General features: G+C 38.3%; 1 protein-coding gene across 1 annotated transcript in view; it reads right to left on the bottom strand.

Annotated features, from left to right (window-relative positions):
• LOC124619703 (dynein axonemal heavy chain 2) overlaps positions 1 to 17,544 on the bottom strand; it is a 1,014,172-nt gene that overhangs the window by 335,537 nt on the left and 661,091 nt on the right. The window contains 3 exon segments of the mRNA XM_047146260.1: positions 795 to 940; positions 3,085 to 3,123; positions 10,204 to 10,491. Of these exon segments, the coding sequence (XP_047002216.1) occupies positions 795 to 940; positions 3,085 to 3,123; positions 10,204 to 10,491 (473 nt within the window).

Raw genomic sequence — 17,544 nt, 5'->3', positions numbered from 1 at the left:
TTTCTTCACAGCTTTGACATTATCATCTGCTGTTGATGTGCAGCGGCATCAGAGTGAGGTTCCTCATTGGCATCATCTTGGCCATCTTAGAAGAGCTTGTGCCACTTGTAAACATTTTATTTTTACTTAGAGCAGACTCACCGTATGTTACTGTCAACATTTCAAGTGTTTTAGAGCACCTGATACCATTTTTCACACAAAATTTGATGCAAATTCTTTACTCTATTTTTTATAGTAATCAAAAATCACCGAGTACAGTAAAACACGTCTAGCATTTCTCTGTCAAAAACAAACGAAGTATGCTGTACACTTGAAACTGTGAGCATATGTTCAGGACATGTATACCAACATAACAATAAAAAAAATCAATATTCGAATGTATGTTGCCCATGCAATTTGAAAAGTCACCTTAATTTTTGAACAGCCCTCATATACAAACAGCACAACCACCACAGAGTAATAGTAAAAATCAAAGAGTGCACATAAAACTGTCAAAATTAATTTAATTTTCATATAATAATGACCTTCAGGTCTAAAATGACCCTACAGATTCCCCCCCCACACACACACACACACACACACACACACACACACACACACACCACACACCACAGCTCTACGAGAAGCAAGCTCCATACTGTGACTTGGCTTGTCACATATTATTTCTCCATTAGTAATATTAACTAAAGTTCCCTTTTTTAAATAATTTTTAAGTTACATTTTATGAAGTTAGATAATATTCACAGTTAGAAAAAATTAATTTTAGTAACAACAGCTCAATTCATGAAACATACGAAATATATCCAGCAACAAGTTCCAAATAATTTGTTGGTGTGACATAATTGTGCCTCTTCATTTCAATCAGCATTTTTTTAGACCACTTGGAAACAGAATCATGGATTGTAGCAAATATCCTTGCTACGGCATCTCTCAGTCTTTCCTACAATCAACATAAGACATAAGATAAGTATACAACATCAATACAATAAGGAAATTTCTACAAGAATGCAAGTATTTTAGGAGTAACAGAGACTACTCACAGAATAGCACAAGCATTGAATTGTCTACAGATACACACAAAAGAGGATGTACACACACACACACACACACACAAAAACCACACACACACACACACACACACACACACACACACACACACACACACACACTCCTGTGTCCCTATGTTGTGTGTTGAGCTTGCATAATATAGGGGCACAGGTATTTGTGTGTGTGTTGCATGTCTTTATTTTTTTTCTGTCTAACTGTACTCTACTTTGCTGAAAGGTTTCTTCTGAAAGATAGCAAGTTATCATTCTCTTTTGTGTGTGCCTGTTGAGAACTGAATGTTTCTTGTATTCAGTGAATGGTCTCCTTTACTCCTAAATTATATACAACATTAATATTATCACAAAAAATGCAGACTAGTTACGTATCAAGTAAGTACACATACATAAAAAATAAAATCTATAAATCAGGGGAATAAAAATAAAAGAGCTATTTTCCTCAAATCAGTTACATGTACCATCATAGTCTCATTCTGAGATTGGACACACAATATAATATGCTACCATGACAGTGAACCATTAACGTATTTTTCTTTTTATGTTAAAAAACTGCAAGCAATATGGGATGCCTTCCAGTATATGAAACATCTCACAGCTGATCCCTGTCACCTACCTCAACCTGTCATATGCTTTTTTCCCAAACCAACTGACGCATTTCCATGTGTATTTATGCAATTCTTCCTGAAAATAATTTATACATGTTGAAATGTGAGAGCAACTTCACTGGTGGAGATTAATAATTTGATGCCATAGAATAAGACTCAAAATAAAATACAAATGTTTACCATCCTAAATGAAATCTGAGATTTCTATGCTTAAGGGAAATGTTTAATTACTGAAATGAATAAAATATCATGCTCTCATTTTCAAAAACACCACAAAGTGTATATAAATCAAATGCTTAACTGAAGAACTTTGCATTTCCCTTCAGAGTTATACAAATGCTGAATTTGGTGAAAATATATGTATATTTTTTCATTAGGGATTTTCAGTGTCATTCAGGAGATAATTTTCCTTTTTCTAGTTGAATTATTTGTCCCATTTTTTTTAAATTAGTTCCAGAAGCCAATGGGGCAAAGGAAAAAAAAATTTGTACACTTTTGTAAAAACTAAGATTTCTCTGATTTGACCAGCGTGATTGTTTCATGAGATTTAAGTGGGAGGTAGTACTATGATGCTTGACCTATCTTGTAATCTGCCTTCAGAGAATTATAATGATAAACCTATCAGTGATGTAAAAGACCTCTGTTGTACCATTAACGCTGGAGTTGGATGAAAATTTCCAAAGTGGTCTTCGAATGACATGGATCCATGACAAAACACACACCTATTCCTTAATCTTTTCCATTTCCTCTCTGCAGCATGAGTTACAGACAGCTGTGCAGCAATGGTTTCCCATTCCCTGCATGTCTTCTTGCATTTTGCACTAGTTTTGTGGTCTTCCACCTTCCAAATATACTATACCTGCCTCTGTGAGAAACTTCACTAAGGTCCTGACATCTCTTAAAGGAAGGGCTGCTTCTATACTTCTGTGGATGCTCAAATTAATGTAAGTGTATCTGTGGATGCTCAAATCAATATAAGTGTATCTTTACTGCCCCTATGACAATTATCAACAGACTGTTAATGTACCTCAGATATCTACTGCTCAATATTCTGAAGTGAACTGTATCCAAAAATGAAAACAGTAGAAAAGATTTAAGTTAAATTTCAGAGACAGATTCAATTTTCATAACACAGAACTTACATTTGTAACATATGACACACTTCCCACATTTGCATTTGTTTTCATCTTGAGTCACCTGTACCAAATATTAATGAAACTTTCCTTTTTACAACAAGTAAAAAAGGTCTTCATACTTCTGTGTACTTATATGTTCTCACTTTTCCTGTTCTTGCAGTAGATAACACGACTTGGGAGTTTCTATTCAATACAAAATTTACAAAGAACTCAAAACTGAGTTTCAAATTGATTGCATTTGATATGGAAATTAATATTACAAACTTTGCTTTGACTCACCTGCTCCTCCAACATGTCCTTATCCATTTTCACTTGCTCCTGTAAAAAAGAAGATGAAGTTAATAATAAAATTCACACACACACACACACACACACACACACACACACACACACACACACACACACATATATGATGTAACTTACGAAACGAAAGCATAGGCATATTGATAGACACACAAACAAACACAAACACACACACAAAATTCAAGCTTTCGCAACCAACAGTTGCTTCATCAGGAAAGAGAGAAGGAGAGGGAACGACGAAAGGATGCGGGTTTTAAGGAAGAGGGTAAGGAGTCATTCCAATCCTGGGAGCGGAAAGACTTACCTTAGGGGGAAAAAAGGACAGGCATACACTCGCACACACATACATATCCATCCGCACATATACAGACACAAGCAGGTATTTGCCATGTGGAATGTATCCATCTACATATAAAAACAAAGATGATAAACTTACCAGACGAAAGCACTGGCATGTTGGCAGACACACAAACAAACACAAACATACACACAAAATTCAAGCTTTCGCCACCAACGGTTCTTCATCAGGAAAGAGAGAAGGAGAGGGAAAGACAAAAGGATGTGGGTGTTAAGGGAGAGGGTAAGGAGTCATTCCAGTCCCGGGAGTGGAAAGAATTACCTTAGGGGGAAAAAAGGACAGGTATACACACGCACACACACACATATCCATCCGCACATACCAGACACAAGCAGACATTGAAAAATGTCTGCTTGTGTCTGTGTATGTGCGCATGGATATGTGTGTGTGTGTGTGTGCGAGTGTATACCTGCCCTTTTTTCCCCCTAAGGTAAGTCTTTCTGCTCCCAGGAAAAATGTCTGCTTGTGTCTGCGTATGTGCGGATGGATATGTGTGTGTGTGTGTGTGTGTGTGTGTGTGTGTGTGTGTGTGTGTGTGCGCGAGTGTATACCTGCCCTTTTTTCCCCCTAAGGTAAGTCTTTCCGCTCCCAGGATTGGAATGACTCCTCACCCTCTCCCTTAAAACCCACATCCTTTCGTCTTTCCCTCTCCTTCCCTCTTTCCTGATGAGGCAACAGTTTGTTGCGAAAGCTTGAATTTTGTGTGTATGTTTGTGTTTGTTTGTTTGTGTGTCTGTCGACCTGCCAGCACTTTCATTTGCTAAGTCACATCATCTTTGTTTTTTTTTATATATATATATATATATATATATATATATATATATATATATATATATATATATAAAAACAAAGATGATGTGACTTACCATACGAAAGCGCTGGCAGGTCGATAGACACACAAACAAACACAAACATAAACACAAAATTTGAGCTTTCGCAACCTAAGGTTGCTTCATCAGGAAAGAGGGAAGGAGACGGAAAGACGAAAGGATGTGGGTTCTAGGGAGTGGGTAAGTAGTCATTCCAATTCTAGCTTTCGCAACCAATGGTTGCTTTGTCAGGAAAGAGGGAAGGAGAGGGAAAGACGAAAGGATGTGGGTTTTAAGGGAGAGGGTAAGGAGTCATTCCAATCCCGGGAGCGGAAAGACTTAACTTAGGGGGAAAAAAGGACGGGTATACACTCGCGCACACACACACACACATATCCATCCGCACATAAACAGACACAAGCAGTGTCTGCTTGTGTCTGTGCATGTGCGGACGGACACGCGCGCGTGTGCGAGCGTACACCCGTCCCTTCTTCCCCCCAAGGCAAGTCCCTGCGCCCCCGGGACTGGAACGACTCCCCATCCTCCCCCCCCCAAAACCCACATACCCCCCACCCCCACCCCCACACCGAAGCAACCGTTGGCCGCGAAAGCCAAAACCCCTTGTGCAAGCCTGTGCCCGCCCGTGTGTCCATCGACCCCCGCCCGGCAAGTCTCATCATCTTTGTATATATATATATATGTGTGGATGGATGTGTGTGTGTGTGCGAGTGTATACCCGTCCTTTTTTCCCCCTAAGGTAAGTCTTTCCGCTCCCGGGATTGGAATGACTCCTTACCCTCTCCCTTAAAACCCACATCCTTTCGTCTTTCCCTCTCCTTCCCTCTTTCCTGATGAGGCAACAGTTTGTTGTGAAAGCCTGAATTTTGTGTGTATTTTGTGTGAATTTTGTGTGTATGTTTGTGTTTGTTTGTGTGTCTGTCGACCTGCCAGCACTTTCATTTGGTAAGTCACATCATCTTTGTTTTATATATATATATATATATATATATATATATATATATATATATATATATATATATATATATATATATATATAAACAAAGATGATGTGACTTACCATACGAAACCGCTGGCAGGTCGATAGACACACAAACAAACACAAAATTTGATCTTTCGCAACCTAAGGTTGCTTCATCAGGAAAGAGGGAAGGAGAGGGAAAGACGTATGGATGTGGGTTTTAGGGAGAGGGTAAGTAGTCATTCCAATCCCGGAAGCGGAAAGACTTACCTTAGGGGGAAAAAAGGACAGGTATACACTCGCGCACACACACACATATCCATCCCCACATACACAGACACAAGCAGACATTTGTAAAGGCAAAGAGTTTGGGCAGATATGTCAGTCGAGGCGGAAGTACAGAGGCAAAGATGTTGTTGAAAGACAGGTGAGGTATGAGCCGCGGCAAATTGAAATTAGCGGAGGTTAAGGCCTGGCGGATAACGAGAAGAGAGGATATACTGAGGGGCAAGTTCCCATCTCTGGAGTTCTGACAGGTTGGTGTTAGTGGGAAGTATCCAGATAACCTGGACGGTGTAACACTGTGCCAAGATGTGCTGGCCGTGCACCAAGGCATGTTTAGCCACAGGGTGATCCTCATTACCGACAAACACTGTCTGCCTGTGTCCATTCATGCGAATGGACAGTTTGTTGCTGGTCATTCCCACATAGAATGCATCACAGTGTAGGCAGGTCAGTTGGTAAATCACGTGGGTGCTTTCACACGTGGCTCTGCCTTTGATCGTGTACACCTTCCGGGTTACAGGACTGGAGTAGGTGGTGGTGGGAGGGTGCATGGGACAGGTTTTACACCGGGGGCTGTTACAAGGGTAGGAGCCAGAGGGTAGGGAAGGTGGTTTGTGGATTTCATAGGGATGAAATAAGAGGTTACGAAGGTTAGGTGGAAGGTGGAAATACACTCTTGGTGGAGTGGGGAGGATTTCATGAAGGATGGATCTCATTTCAGGGCAGGATTTGAGGAAGTCGTATCCCTGCTGGAGAGCCACATTCAGAGTCTGATCCAGTCCCGGAAAGTATCCTATCACAAGTGGGGCGCTTTTTGGGTTCTTCTGTGGGAGGTTCTGAGTTTGAGAAGATGAGGAAGTGGCTCTGGTTATTTGCTTCTGTTCCAGGTAGGGAGGGTAGTTGCGGGATGCGAAAGCTGTTTTCTGTATATCTAAAAACAAAGATGATGTGACTTACCAAACGAAAGTGCTGGCAGGCTGATAGACACACAAAATTCAAGCTTTCACAACCAACGGTTGCTTCATCAGGAAAGAGGGAAGTAGAGGGAAAGACGAAAGGATGTGGGTTTTAAGGGATAGGGTAAGGAAGTTTTCACTCATGATAAATATAATACTTTAGTAAGAAAAAGTCAATTAAATTATGAACAACAAGAAAACACGTCGAAGTTTCTGACACAACAACTTAAAATTTACAAGGTGTGATCAAAAAGGAATTGGAATTTTTGTTTTTCTTACAGAATCTTTATTTACTCATCAACATCAACATTGTACCCTTCAAAGTAATCCAATTAGAGACAGTACATTTGTGCCTGCAGTTTTTCTGATCTTGGAGGCACTTCTGCAATTCATTATAGTTCTGAGCTCCGTCAACGATTTTGTTATTATCTCATCAATGGTGGCAAAATGATGTCCTTTCATGGTTCTCTTCAACCTTGGTAATAGAAAGAAGTTGCAGGGGGCCATGTCTGGTGAATACGGTGGCTGAGGTAACACAATGTTTATGAACAAGAAGTGATGCAATTTCTGCGAGTGGTTTTGCCACAATCCTAGTCATTTTCTTCAAATTGCTTCACGCAAATGGCATAAAATTTCCATGTAGTATCCATTACTGACCATACGACTATAAGGTAGGAACTCAGAATGCACTATCCCATTCTAATTGAAGAATAAGAAAAACCTTCACATGTGATTAAACTTGTCAAATTGTTTTTTGATCTTGTCTTTGTGCTGCAACAGTTGCCAGAGACTGTGGCCATGTGTGTGTGACTTGTGTTTGCGTGCGTGTGTGTGTGTGTGTGTGTGTGTGTGTGTGTGTGTGTGTGTGTCTGTCGTCTATTTTTGACAAAGGCCTTGTCGAAAGCTTATTTCGTGACAGTCATTTTGTTGTGCCTATCTGCGAGTCAGCATTTCTGCTATATGGTGGGTAACAACTAACCTCTTAATAATATTGTTACATTCCATCCTGGATTTTCCATTGTTTGACACTGTCATCAGTAACCGGCACACTATGGCATCCAGGGTGGTCATCGTCTTCAGTATCTTCCTGACCCACTTTGAAATGTTTATACCACTTGTAAATGCATGTGTAAATTTGCCAATGGCCACAGTCAACATTACAAATGCAGTATTGCACTTTATTCCATTTTTCAAGCAAAATTAATTGCAAATTCTTTGATCCATCTTTTTGAAACAAAAATTCGCTGAGCGCTTGAAAACACATATAACTATACATTCAAAACAGCTGAAAATACAAACATACAACAATAACATGTGCACTAGCAAGATAGAAATAATAACAATAAAATCAAATTAAAAAATTTAAAATCAGACATATAAAGCCCATGAATTTAAAAAATTCCCGTTACTTTTTGAACACACCTCATATGCTCCTTTCTGGAAATATGAGCTAAATAAGGAAGAGATATGCTCTACTTACATTCTGGAAAGAGAAAATAACAATTAAATGAGACTCTCTAGGTTTACTGCATCAAAATGCAAAACCACAGCCTGTAACAACGCAGCCACATAAAGTTGCAATGTCACTGTTCATTCAGCATCACGATGTGGCATGCTGTCCAACAAAGTTCGGTAAGCTGTAGTGACGCCAAAATTATTTTCTTTAAATTTTTATTTGGTGGTATGGTGTGTTTAGTGAAGACAAAGTTGATGTTTTTACTAAAAATTTTCTAATGCAATGTTGGTGACTGTTGTTAACTAAGGAAGAGATACTGAAAACTTATTATTGCTTTAGTTGTACACTAATAGTACAGGAAAAACTGAAGCGAATTTCAACTTAATATTATGAGCCTTTAATTAACTAAACACTGTAACAGGTCGGTTAGTACAAGACAATGCTGACTTATAAGATCAAGGTGTTGGACTAAATTAAGGAAAAAAAAAATGGATACCACTAGTGCTGCTTATAAATTTAATAAAATGTGACAATAGGTGGCCAAGGTGTTGAATTCAAACAAACTACTGCTGAGACAAATGTGAAATTAGATATGAGTAATATTAGAATACAGATGTTTAGAAGTTAGATGAGCATATCACTAAGTTAGGTAGAGAAAAATTAGATATAAATAACAAAATATAAAAATCTAATTTAACTGTACACACAAAAAAATTTACTCACCAAGTGGTAGCAGGAGGAAACAAATATAAAGATTGATATTTGCAAGTTTTCAGAGCCAGTGGCTCCTTTTTCTGTAAGGAATGTTGAAAGGAAAGCAAGAGGGCTGAAAGACAAAGACTGGTGAGGTTTAGGAAATGGGGAAGGTTTGGAACAATTGCCCTGACACCTGAGACAGGGGAGACTTACTGGACAGAATAAAAAGAAAACATTGATTGTTGGCAGCTGCACCAGAAGAGATTTGAAAACCTGAGAACTTCAAGGTGGAAGGTAGGGTAATGCACAAAACAGAGATTAATGATGAAACATCGTGCCTGAGTTCACAAGAGTGAAAAGCTAAGAGTGCTGTATGTGGAAGTGGTGATGGGCAGGGAAGAATAGATGGGCCAGAAAATAAAACATATGGAAAACTAAAAGGGAATGAAGAATGGAACAGTTACTGACAAGATTTGCTGAGACAGAAGGCATTAATGTAAATTAAGGCCAAGTGGGTGGCGAGAACCATGGACTTGTTGTAGCACCTGCAGAGTTCTGGGAAACTGGTGTCTGAGGGAAGAATCCAGATGGTGCGTGTGGTGAAACAGGCACCAAGGTCATGACTGTCACATTGTAGTGCATGCTCAGCAACAGGATATTTTGTGTTGCTGGTGTACACCTTCTGCCTATGCCCATTCATCCTAATTGATAACTTGGTGGTAGCCATGCCCTTATAAAATGCCAAACAGTATTTACATAACATATAGTACATGACATGTGCCATTTCAGATGTGGCTCTCCCTATGATAATACATGGTTTTCCAGTTACAGGGCTGGTATGGGTGGGGGCAGAAGGGTGCATAGGGCAAGCCTTACAGTGTAGATGGTCATAGAGGTAAATGAGTGCAGAAGGAGCATAGCATCTGACAAGTATACTGCACTAGTGTGACCTATTCTTGAGTACTGTTTGAGTGTTTGGGATCCACACCAGGTTGGATAAAAGGAACATATCAAAGCAATTAAGACGCAGACTATTAGATTTATTACTGGTACGTTCAAACAATACAGAGATGCTTCCGGAACTCAAACGAGAATCACTATAGGAAAGGCGCATGTACCTCCCACGATAGAATAGAGCAAGATTTGTTGGAAAGAAATATAAACACCTATGAAGAAAGCTAGGGTAAATCACATCAACAAGTCATTGATTACCTTAATAAACATAAAGAGGCAATACAGATAATTTAATATGAAGTGGAAAATTAAAATGAAGATCATTTAATTTCTCTTGTATGGGCTGGCTCCTCTGGAGGATCCAACAGATATTAATAATATAACAACATTATAAATCATAACCACTTGTTGGCATATAGTCTATTCAGTAACTTCTTAATAGTCAACACAGCATCCAAGTTGTGTGTGTTTGCATATGTACTGAACAATCACGTCATAAAAATCATGGTGTGTATGGTGGATGGAACAAATAACAAATAAGGTAAAATTCATCCAATTTAAAGAATTAATTATCATAAACATATTGTTTTTGAGGATGTTACCTCTGAACCCATTGTTTTTATATTTTCCAAGAAGTTAACTGTTCCAAGATACTTGCTAGCGACTTCAAGCAGAGCTTCTTGAGGCCATTCCAAGAACCAATCAATGGTTGTACAGTTTATTAAAGCTGGATACTGACGCAGTCTGTTCCTGAATGCATCACCAATTGGACTGAGGCATAAAACAATATGTAAATTGGCACGAGTTCTCGCTATAAGATAATTATACATTGCTTCTGTTGTTGGAGAAACCCCTTCTTTTGCTGCCGTCGCTGAGAGCTTGTTTCGTATCTGTAACAAAAATCACACTTCAAATTACTGGTAAAAGCACAAACAAACAAAACAAAATAGTTAATAAAAAAATAGGTGTCAATATTTGTAAATGATACAAGCAAAACACACACTTCTAAAAGAGCACTCTTGCTCTGGTACTCAAATCTGGCTTAGAGTTTCAATTTTTCTTCAGTTCCATTTTTAATTCCCAATTTACCGGAAGAGCAACTCTGTTACCAAAATTGTGCCAGTTCTTCAATAATAAACTGTTTCGGAATGCTCCCTCAAGGGTAGCTAGTTTATTACCAATCCATTCTCATATTCACAAATGAGAATCATCACTCCTATAATTCTCCTTAAACAGAAAGACCTGACTAATTATGGGATATGACAAGATCAGTATTTGTCACAGTAACCTGCTGTGAGAGAAGGTGCATCATGCAATAATCTCTCTAGTAAGTACCCTTATTTTACTTCACATTTTGTTCCAGCTGTGCTGTTTTTTTGGTTGACTTAGACTGTAAACATCGACTGGACACTGTTCAATCCTTTGAATGTTAGATTTCTTTAAATAAAACACCCTTCATAAATTGTCTCTGTTTTGTCTTTTGGATTAGCTACGGGCAGATAAAAGAACAACATGTAACAAAGTCTGCACTTTTTCAGCTAATTAGTGCATTTTCTGTAGCTGAAAACAATATTAATACTTATTATTGTTGTTAAGTTAAGGAGAGCTATAATAGAAGAAAACAGAGTTCACTAACACACATGTTATTCAATCTCTCAGCTCAACAGGCAAACATGAGGCTTACTTGTACTCAGAAATAACAATAAAGAGAACAGCTTAGTCATGAGGAAAATTTGTAACATGAGATTGTATGAAGCCATGCATGTAAGCTTGCAAGAATATGGATAACATACAACAAGTTGAGGAAACTCAAGAACCAGCTACGGCCATGAGAGTTAGTAAAGAAGTGCCAGACTGCACTGAGGTAGTAAACTTAATCAAAGCCCAAAGTGCAGCTTTAAATGCGACTAAGTGAAAAACTAGGTTCAGTATAGACTCAGTACATTCTCAATTAAATAACCAGAGTGAAACCTTAAGTAGTCAAGCAGCAAATATAGGTTTGTTAAATACCAAAGTTGACTCACAAAGCAAAGAATTTTGTAATCTGTGTGAAGGCATGGATGCTTTAAAGACGGAATTTGACATCTTAAATAGTAAGGTAGAGAATTTAAACTTAGATTTAAAGAATGAATAGACTAGTTCCTTGACCATTCATGTAAATCAAATGTACACTGACTTTAGCCAGAAACAGAAAGACAATTTTCAGGATTTGACAAAAAGGTTAGAATTGAATATTGAAGACAAATATAATAGTGTAGAATCAGAGCTTAATGAAAAGTCAGAATCCTTTGAAAATGTATGTAATGTTAGATTTACTGCAATAATGACAGGGTTGAGTACTTTGAAAGAGAATGTCGATAAGCAGGATAATTTAATGCCAATAACTCAATCGCAAATTACAGGTGTTAATACACGAGTAGATAATGTGGAAAGGAACTTCAAAGAGAAATTAGCAAACTCTGATATCATAAATATAAGTAGTTTGTAGGAACAGGTTGAAGAAATTATAGATTGAAAGTTACCAAGAGAGTAACATCTGGAAAGTATCTCCTATTCTATCTTCTGAACTTAATGATACCAGGAAAGGTATAGATGACTTGTGGAAAGAATTCAAGCTTATCCAGGATAAAGTAGACAAAAGGATAACTTCACCTAATGTGGTATTAACTAGTGAAGTGATGAACTGATCTGCAATGCGGGGCTAATTCAGGATTATCCAGGCAACTCCCTAAATTTAAGCCAGACAGGGATGTACATCCAACACACTTTTTGAAAAGATTCAACCAAGCTTTGCCAAAGAATTTGAAAGATTCTAAAAAGATCTAATCTGCTGTGGGTTACCTTCTAGGAGAAGCCTTAGAAAGGGGAACCATGAATATTGAGAATTTTTCTTCTTGGGGAGACTTCCAAAAAAAGTTTAAAGAGAAATACTGGTCTGCTAATACATAAGAAAACTTAATATCAGGTCCATGGGACCTGGGCAGAGTCATATATTCCCCCAGGGACGTTAACATTCTGAGTAAACGGGCGGAGTGATGACCATTGGATCCCGAGCTGTTTTCAGTGTTATTTCCAAAATAGTTTTCCTGCATCGAATTCCTTTAAAATCTTAAACTATCCTGTCACCTATTCCTAACATCTTTAACAATTCTATAATCATAGTGCTTAGAAAACTGGATATGACAACAAGATAAAGAAAACTTAGGAGAATCACAGAATAAGAAAGAGAGTGATATCAAAATAAAATAAAATGAATAGAGTATTATATTTATGGATAATATAATATCAGGTGAATAATTAAACAACTGGAATACCATAGTGCATAAATTTTCTATTTTGTATAGAGTATTTTATACCTTTTATAAGATGTGATGTAAATGGGAGGGTTTGTATAGGTTTTGAAAGAAGTGGGTATTGTAAATAAAAGCATTGTTTACAAGAGCAAATAAATCATGGCTAACACAAAACACACATCACACCTTTCATACAACCCTCGCAAACAAGTGTGCCTGATTCTTCACCATTTGCCGTTTCCATGGGGTTGCTAAGATTTCCTTTGGGGACCTCAAGGGTGAAGGTGGGAACATCCGTTCTGTAGGAGACGATTTAACACCAAAACTCCTCTGGCGTCTCACTCAAGTACCTGAGGGGTAGGGATCCTGGGGAAGGGGGGTGGGAACAGCTTCCTGTCTCTGAGGCTATCTTCTTTCTCTTCTTGGATCTTAGCAATCATATGTATTTTTTTTTCCTTTCTTTCTTACTTCTCATTTGAGGACCTATCTATTTTTTCCCTCTTTCCATATTCACAGACTTCTATTGTTTAAGTCCTTCCTTGTTTGCATGGTTTCTAATAACTTACATCTTATCTTTAGATAAGAAGGCCAAAGAATCAGACTAGACGAACACACATACGTATACACACAAAAATACATTTAGACACAAATATTGAAACTACAGACTAAAAAGCCTGTCATGATGTGAGAATCACCAGGTATTGTAAAAGAAAGAATATGTGTACACAGGGAAATATGCACACACACATATATATATATAGAAGGAGACAAAAGCATGTGAGTTGTGGGATAACTATAAAGCAGTAATGAGCAGGAGATAGACAAGGAAGAGGCCTGAGCAAAGAGAGAAAAATGAAAGCAGGAGTGGCACTACTCATGCTGATCATTAGGAAATGTCAGTTTAATAAATATTCTGATTAATTGTAGGTTAGTGAGACTTGAATAGTATATATAGACACAGTATCTACTAAGAGTAGGAAGTTGAGAAGTAGAGGAGGACTCTAGGGAGTAAATGAAGCAGTAAAAAGTGAATGCAAAGTGTAAAATAGATTTCCATTTTTACCAGAGAATACCTAATTATAGTATACATAGGAATGTATACTAGGGTAATGAAGTATGAGGCCTACTCAGAAAGGATATGAGGGGCATACTCGGCATTTGCTAAGTATATAGGGCAGGCGTACCTACATGTAGATAGGATGACCTGTGGCCTAAATATAGGAATGTTTTGTAAAGGGGCATACCTACAAGAATGGAAAGAGGAAATATTCTCATAAGGTCAACCCACAAGCAAGGTATAGGTGCTAATCCTAGGAGAAGGGGACAGTATTGTGACAAAAGTCACAAATTTTAGAGGGATTGTTCTGGAAAGTTTGAATTCTATGCACAACTAACATTATTACATTTCATGTAAGTTTACGAGTGTCAAAAAGACCACTTTCATTTTGCCCACAGTTCTTCCAAACTACAAAAAAATAGTAAAAATAGTATATACTAAAGAAAAGCAGTACAAAAAATGAGAATGGAAAGTAGATTACTCATGTGTCATGAACACCTAGAGTTTACAATTGGAAGTATAGAAACAAGGAAAGAGTCCTTACAATTCCTAACTACTACGGAGGCTGACCAAACCACAAACAAATGCTCATGCCTGGATCTTAAAGTAAAGTAAGAATAGAATAAAGAAACACTCAGCTAAAGATTATTCTAGAGAAAGAAACAAAGATTGTTGTTGAAGGGAAATATGAATGTATAAACATGTATAAGAAAAGTATATTGTTATGATATGAAATGTTGTTATGAGTGATATTATTTACATAATGATTGTGTATCAAATATAACGTGCCCAATATGGGGGGGATGTAGTGTTTCAAGAATTTCTGTGTAAATCCTAGAACCACTTGGCCTTCTGCAGTCTCAAATATATGATATTTTAGAAATGAGTGTGGGATGATAGAACTCTACCTCCTGCACGTCACACGTGTGAAGGTTTGAAATTCGGTCGTGAGAAGAATGTAGACACGGCTGTCAAATGGCAATGACAAGTACTTGTCGGGCAATCCATGGAAGTTTCAGTGAAAGTGTACATGAGAACCATGGAGCTGCTATGTTATTCTGTGCTAATTTTGTCACTGACCATTGTTATAATAACGAGAAAGGTTGAGAAGGTACTCTTGAAAAAAACTCTTGTCTTAACCTTGTTGAAGGGAAGACGTGTATTAAGGTCCACGTTGAGACTGGACATGGTGTTTAAGCCAACTTTCTCTTATATGTAAGTTAGTTTGTTTCTAATGTTTAAAGACACAAGAGGCTTACAAAGCAGTATATATTTATATGAAGAGTGAGATTTGTAATATGTCTGAAGTTCAAATGTACATCATTAGTTGAAGCAAATGAAATTGGTATGTCTTCTTATTTTTATAAGTAGAGAGAGTCTTAAGAAATTCCTGTACCTAGCAGCAAACTTTAGAGAAGAAAGTGAAAGATAGTTTGCAGCAGCAGGCTAACAAACAAGAAAAGTCGGCCGAGCATGTCAAGTAAGTCATCTCGTAAAAGAAGTGGAACTTAGTATATTAAATTCGCACTTAAAATTGTCATACAAGGATGTTAGAGTATGGCAACTCAGTTCGCGCTGCTGTTGCTTTTTTCCTGACCTGCATCCATGCATGCCACACACTGCCACAATTTTGCTTAACGGCAGGTACGCACAGCACTGGATGCCTGACGCATATAACTTGGGCTGGCTGTAAGTTGCTCTGGCTCATTCATGCATTTTTGCAGCACAGCTGCCACAGTTTTGCAGTTTTAAAGGATGGATTTCTCATGTGTATAATCTGTGCTGTCACGTCACTATGGGTCCTTTTTCTTTTTTTTTAATACCTTAAAATCCTACCATCTGTAATCTGATTACTGAACAGTGTTATTCTGTTTATTTCATAATACTTGTTTGCATAGTTAAATATTTTAACAACAGTTCAGGTTAACTACTGCCAAATTGTGGAAGAAGCTCTTGCCATTATTTTTAGGTATTTTCAAATTCTGTATGATCTTATATGGAACCAAACTTCATTTAATCACTGACCAAAAATGTGTCCTTGTTATTGTCAGACCTAAATCTGGTCAGAACAGTGTTATCAATGGAAAAGTAAAGATGAATTCAGATGTAGGTCTAATAATGGACAAGAGAGACTGTGAATGTGGATGGACTAGTATGAAAATCATAGTGAACATACACTATGTGATCAAAAGTAGCAGGACACCACCAAAAACATACGTTTTTTATATTGGGTGCATTGTGCTGCCACCTACTGTCAGGTACTCCATATCAGCGACCTCAGTAGTCATTAGACATCATGAGAACAGAATGGGGCACTCGGCGTAACTCAAGGATTTCGAACTTGGTCAGGTGATTGGGTGTCATACGTCTGTACATGAGATTTCCAAACTACTAAACATCCCTAGGTCCACTGTTTCTGATGTGATAGTGAAGTGGAAACATGAAGGGACATGTACAGCAGAAAAGCATACAGGCCAAACTAGTCTGTTGACTGACACAGACCACCGCCAGTTGAAGAGGGTCGTGATGTATAATAGGCAGACATCTATCCAGACCATCACACAGGAATTCCAAACTGGATCAGGATCCACTGCAACTACTATGTCCGTTAGGCAGGAGATGAGAAAACTTGGATTTCATGGTCAAACAGCTCCTCATAAGCCACACATTATGCCGGTAAATGCCTAATGACACCTCACATGGTGTGAAGAGCGTAAACATTGGACGACCGAACAGTGGAAAAATGTTGTGTGGAGTGATGAATCACAGTACACAATGTGTCGATTCAATGGCAGGGTGTGGGTATGGTGAATGCCCAGTGAATGTCATCTGCCAGTGTGTATAGTACCAACAGTAAAATTCAGAGGTCGTAGCATATGGTGTGGTCGTGTTTTTCATGGAGGGGGCTTGCACCCCTTGTTATTTTGCATGGCACTATCACAGCACAGACCTACATTGATGTTTTAAGCACCTTCTTGCTTCCCACTGGTGAAGAGCAATTCGGGGATGGCAATTGCATCTTTCAACATGATCGAGCATCTGTTCACAATGCACGTCCTTTGGCAGAGTGGTTACACAACAATAACATCCCTGTAATGGACTGGCCTGCACAGAGTCCTGACCTGAAACCTATGGAACACATTTGGGATGTTTTGGAACGCCGACTTTGTGCCAGGCCTCACCGACTGACATCAATACCTCTTCTCTGTGTAGCACTCCATGAAGAATGGGCTGCCATTCCCCAAGAAACCTTCCAGCACCTGATTGAATGTATGCCTGAGACAATGGAAGCTGTCATCAAGGCTAAGAATGGGCCAACACCATACTGAATTCCAGCATTACTGATGGAGTGCGCCATGAACTTGTAAGTCATTTTCAACCAGGTGTCCGGATACTTTTGATCACATAGTGTATTATCATAACAAAGACAGACATGAAACTATAAAGCCCCCTAAAATACAATTATATATGCCTGCTACCTCTCCAGACACTGAAGAGATAGCTGTAATGAATGCTAGACAAACAAAATTATTTAGTATATTAAGGAAGGCGAAAATTTACTTGAATTGGTGAGTGCCAAAGCAAGAGAAGTA

The sequence above is a fragment of the Schistocerca americana genome, chromosome 6, assembly GCF_021461395.2.
Source record: "Schistocerca americana isolate TAMUIC-IGC-003095 chromosome 6, iqSchAmer2.1, whole genome shotgun sequence".
In the NCBI taxonomy this organism is placed as follows: domain Eukaryota; kingdom Metazoa; phylum Arthropoda; class Insecta; order Orthoptera; family Acrididae; genus Schistocerca; species Schistocerca americana.
This window is presented reverse-complemented; position numbering and strand designations above follow the sequence as displayed.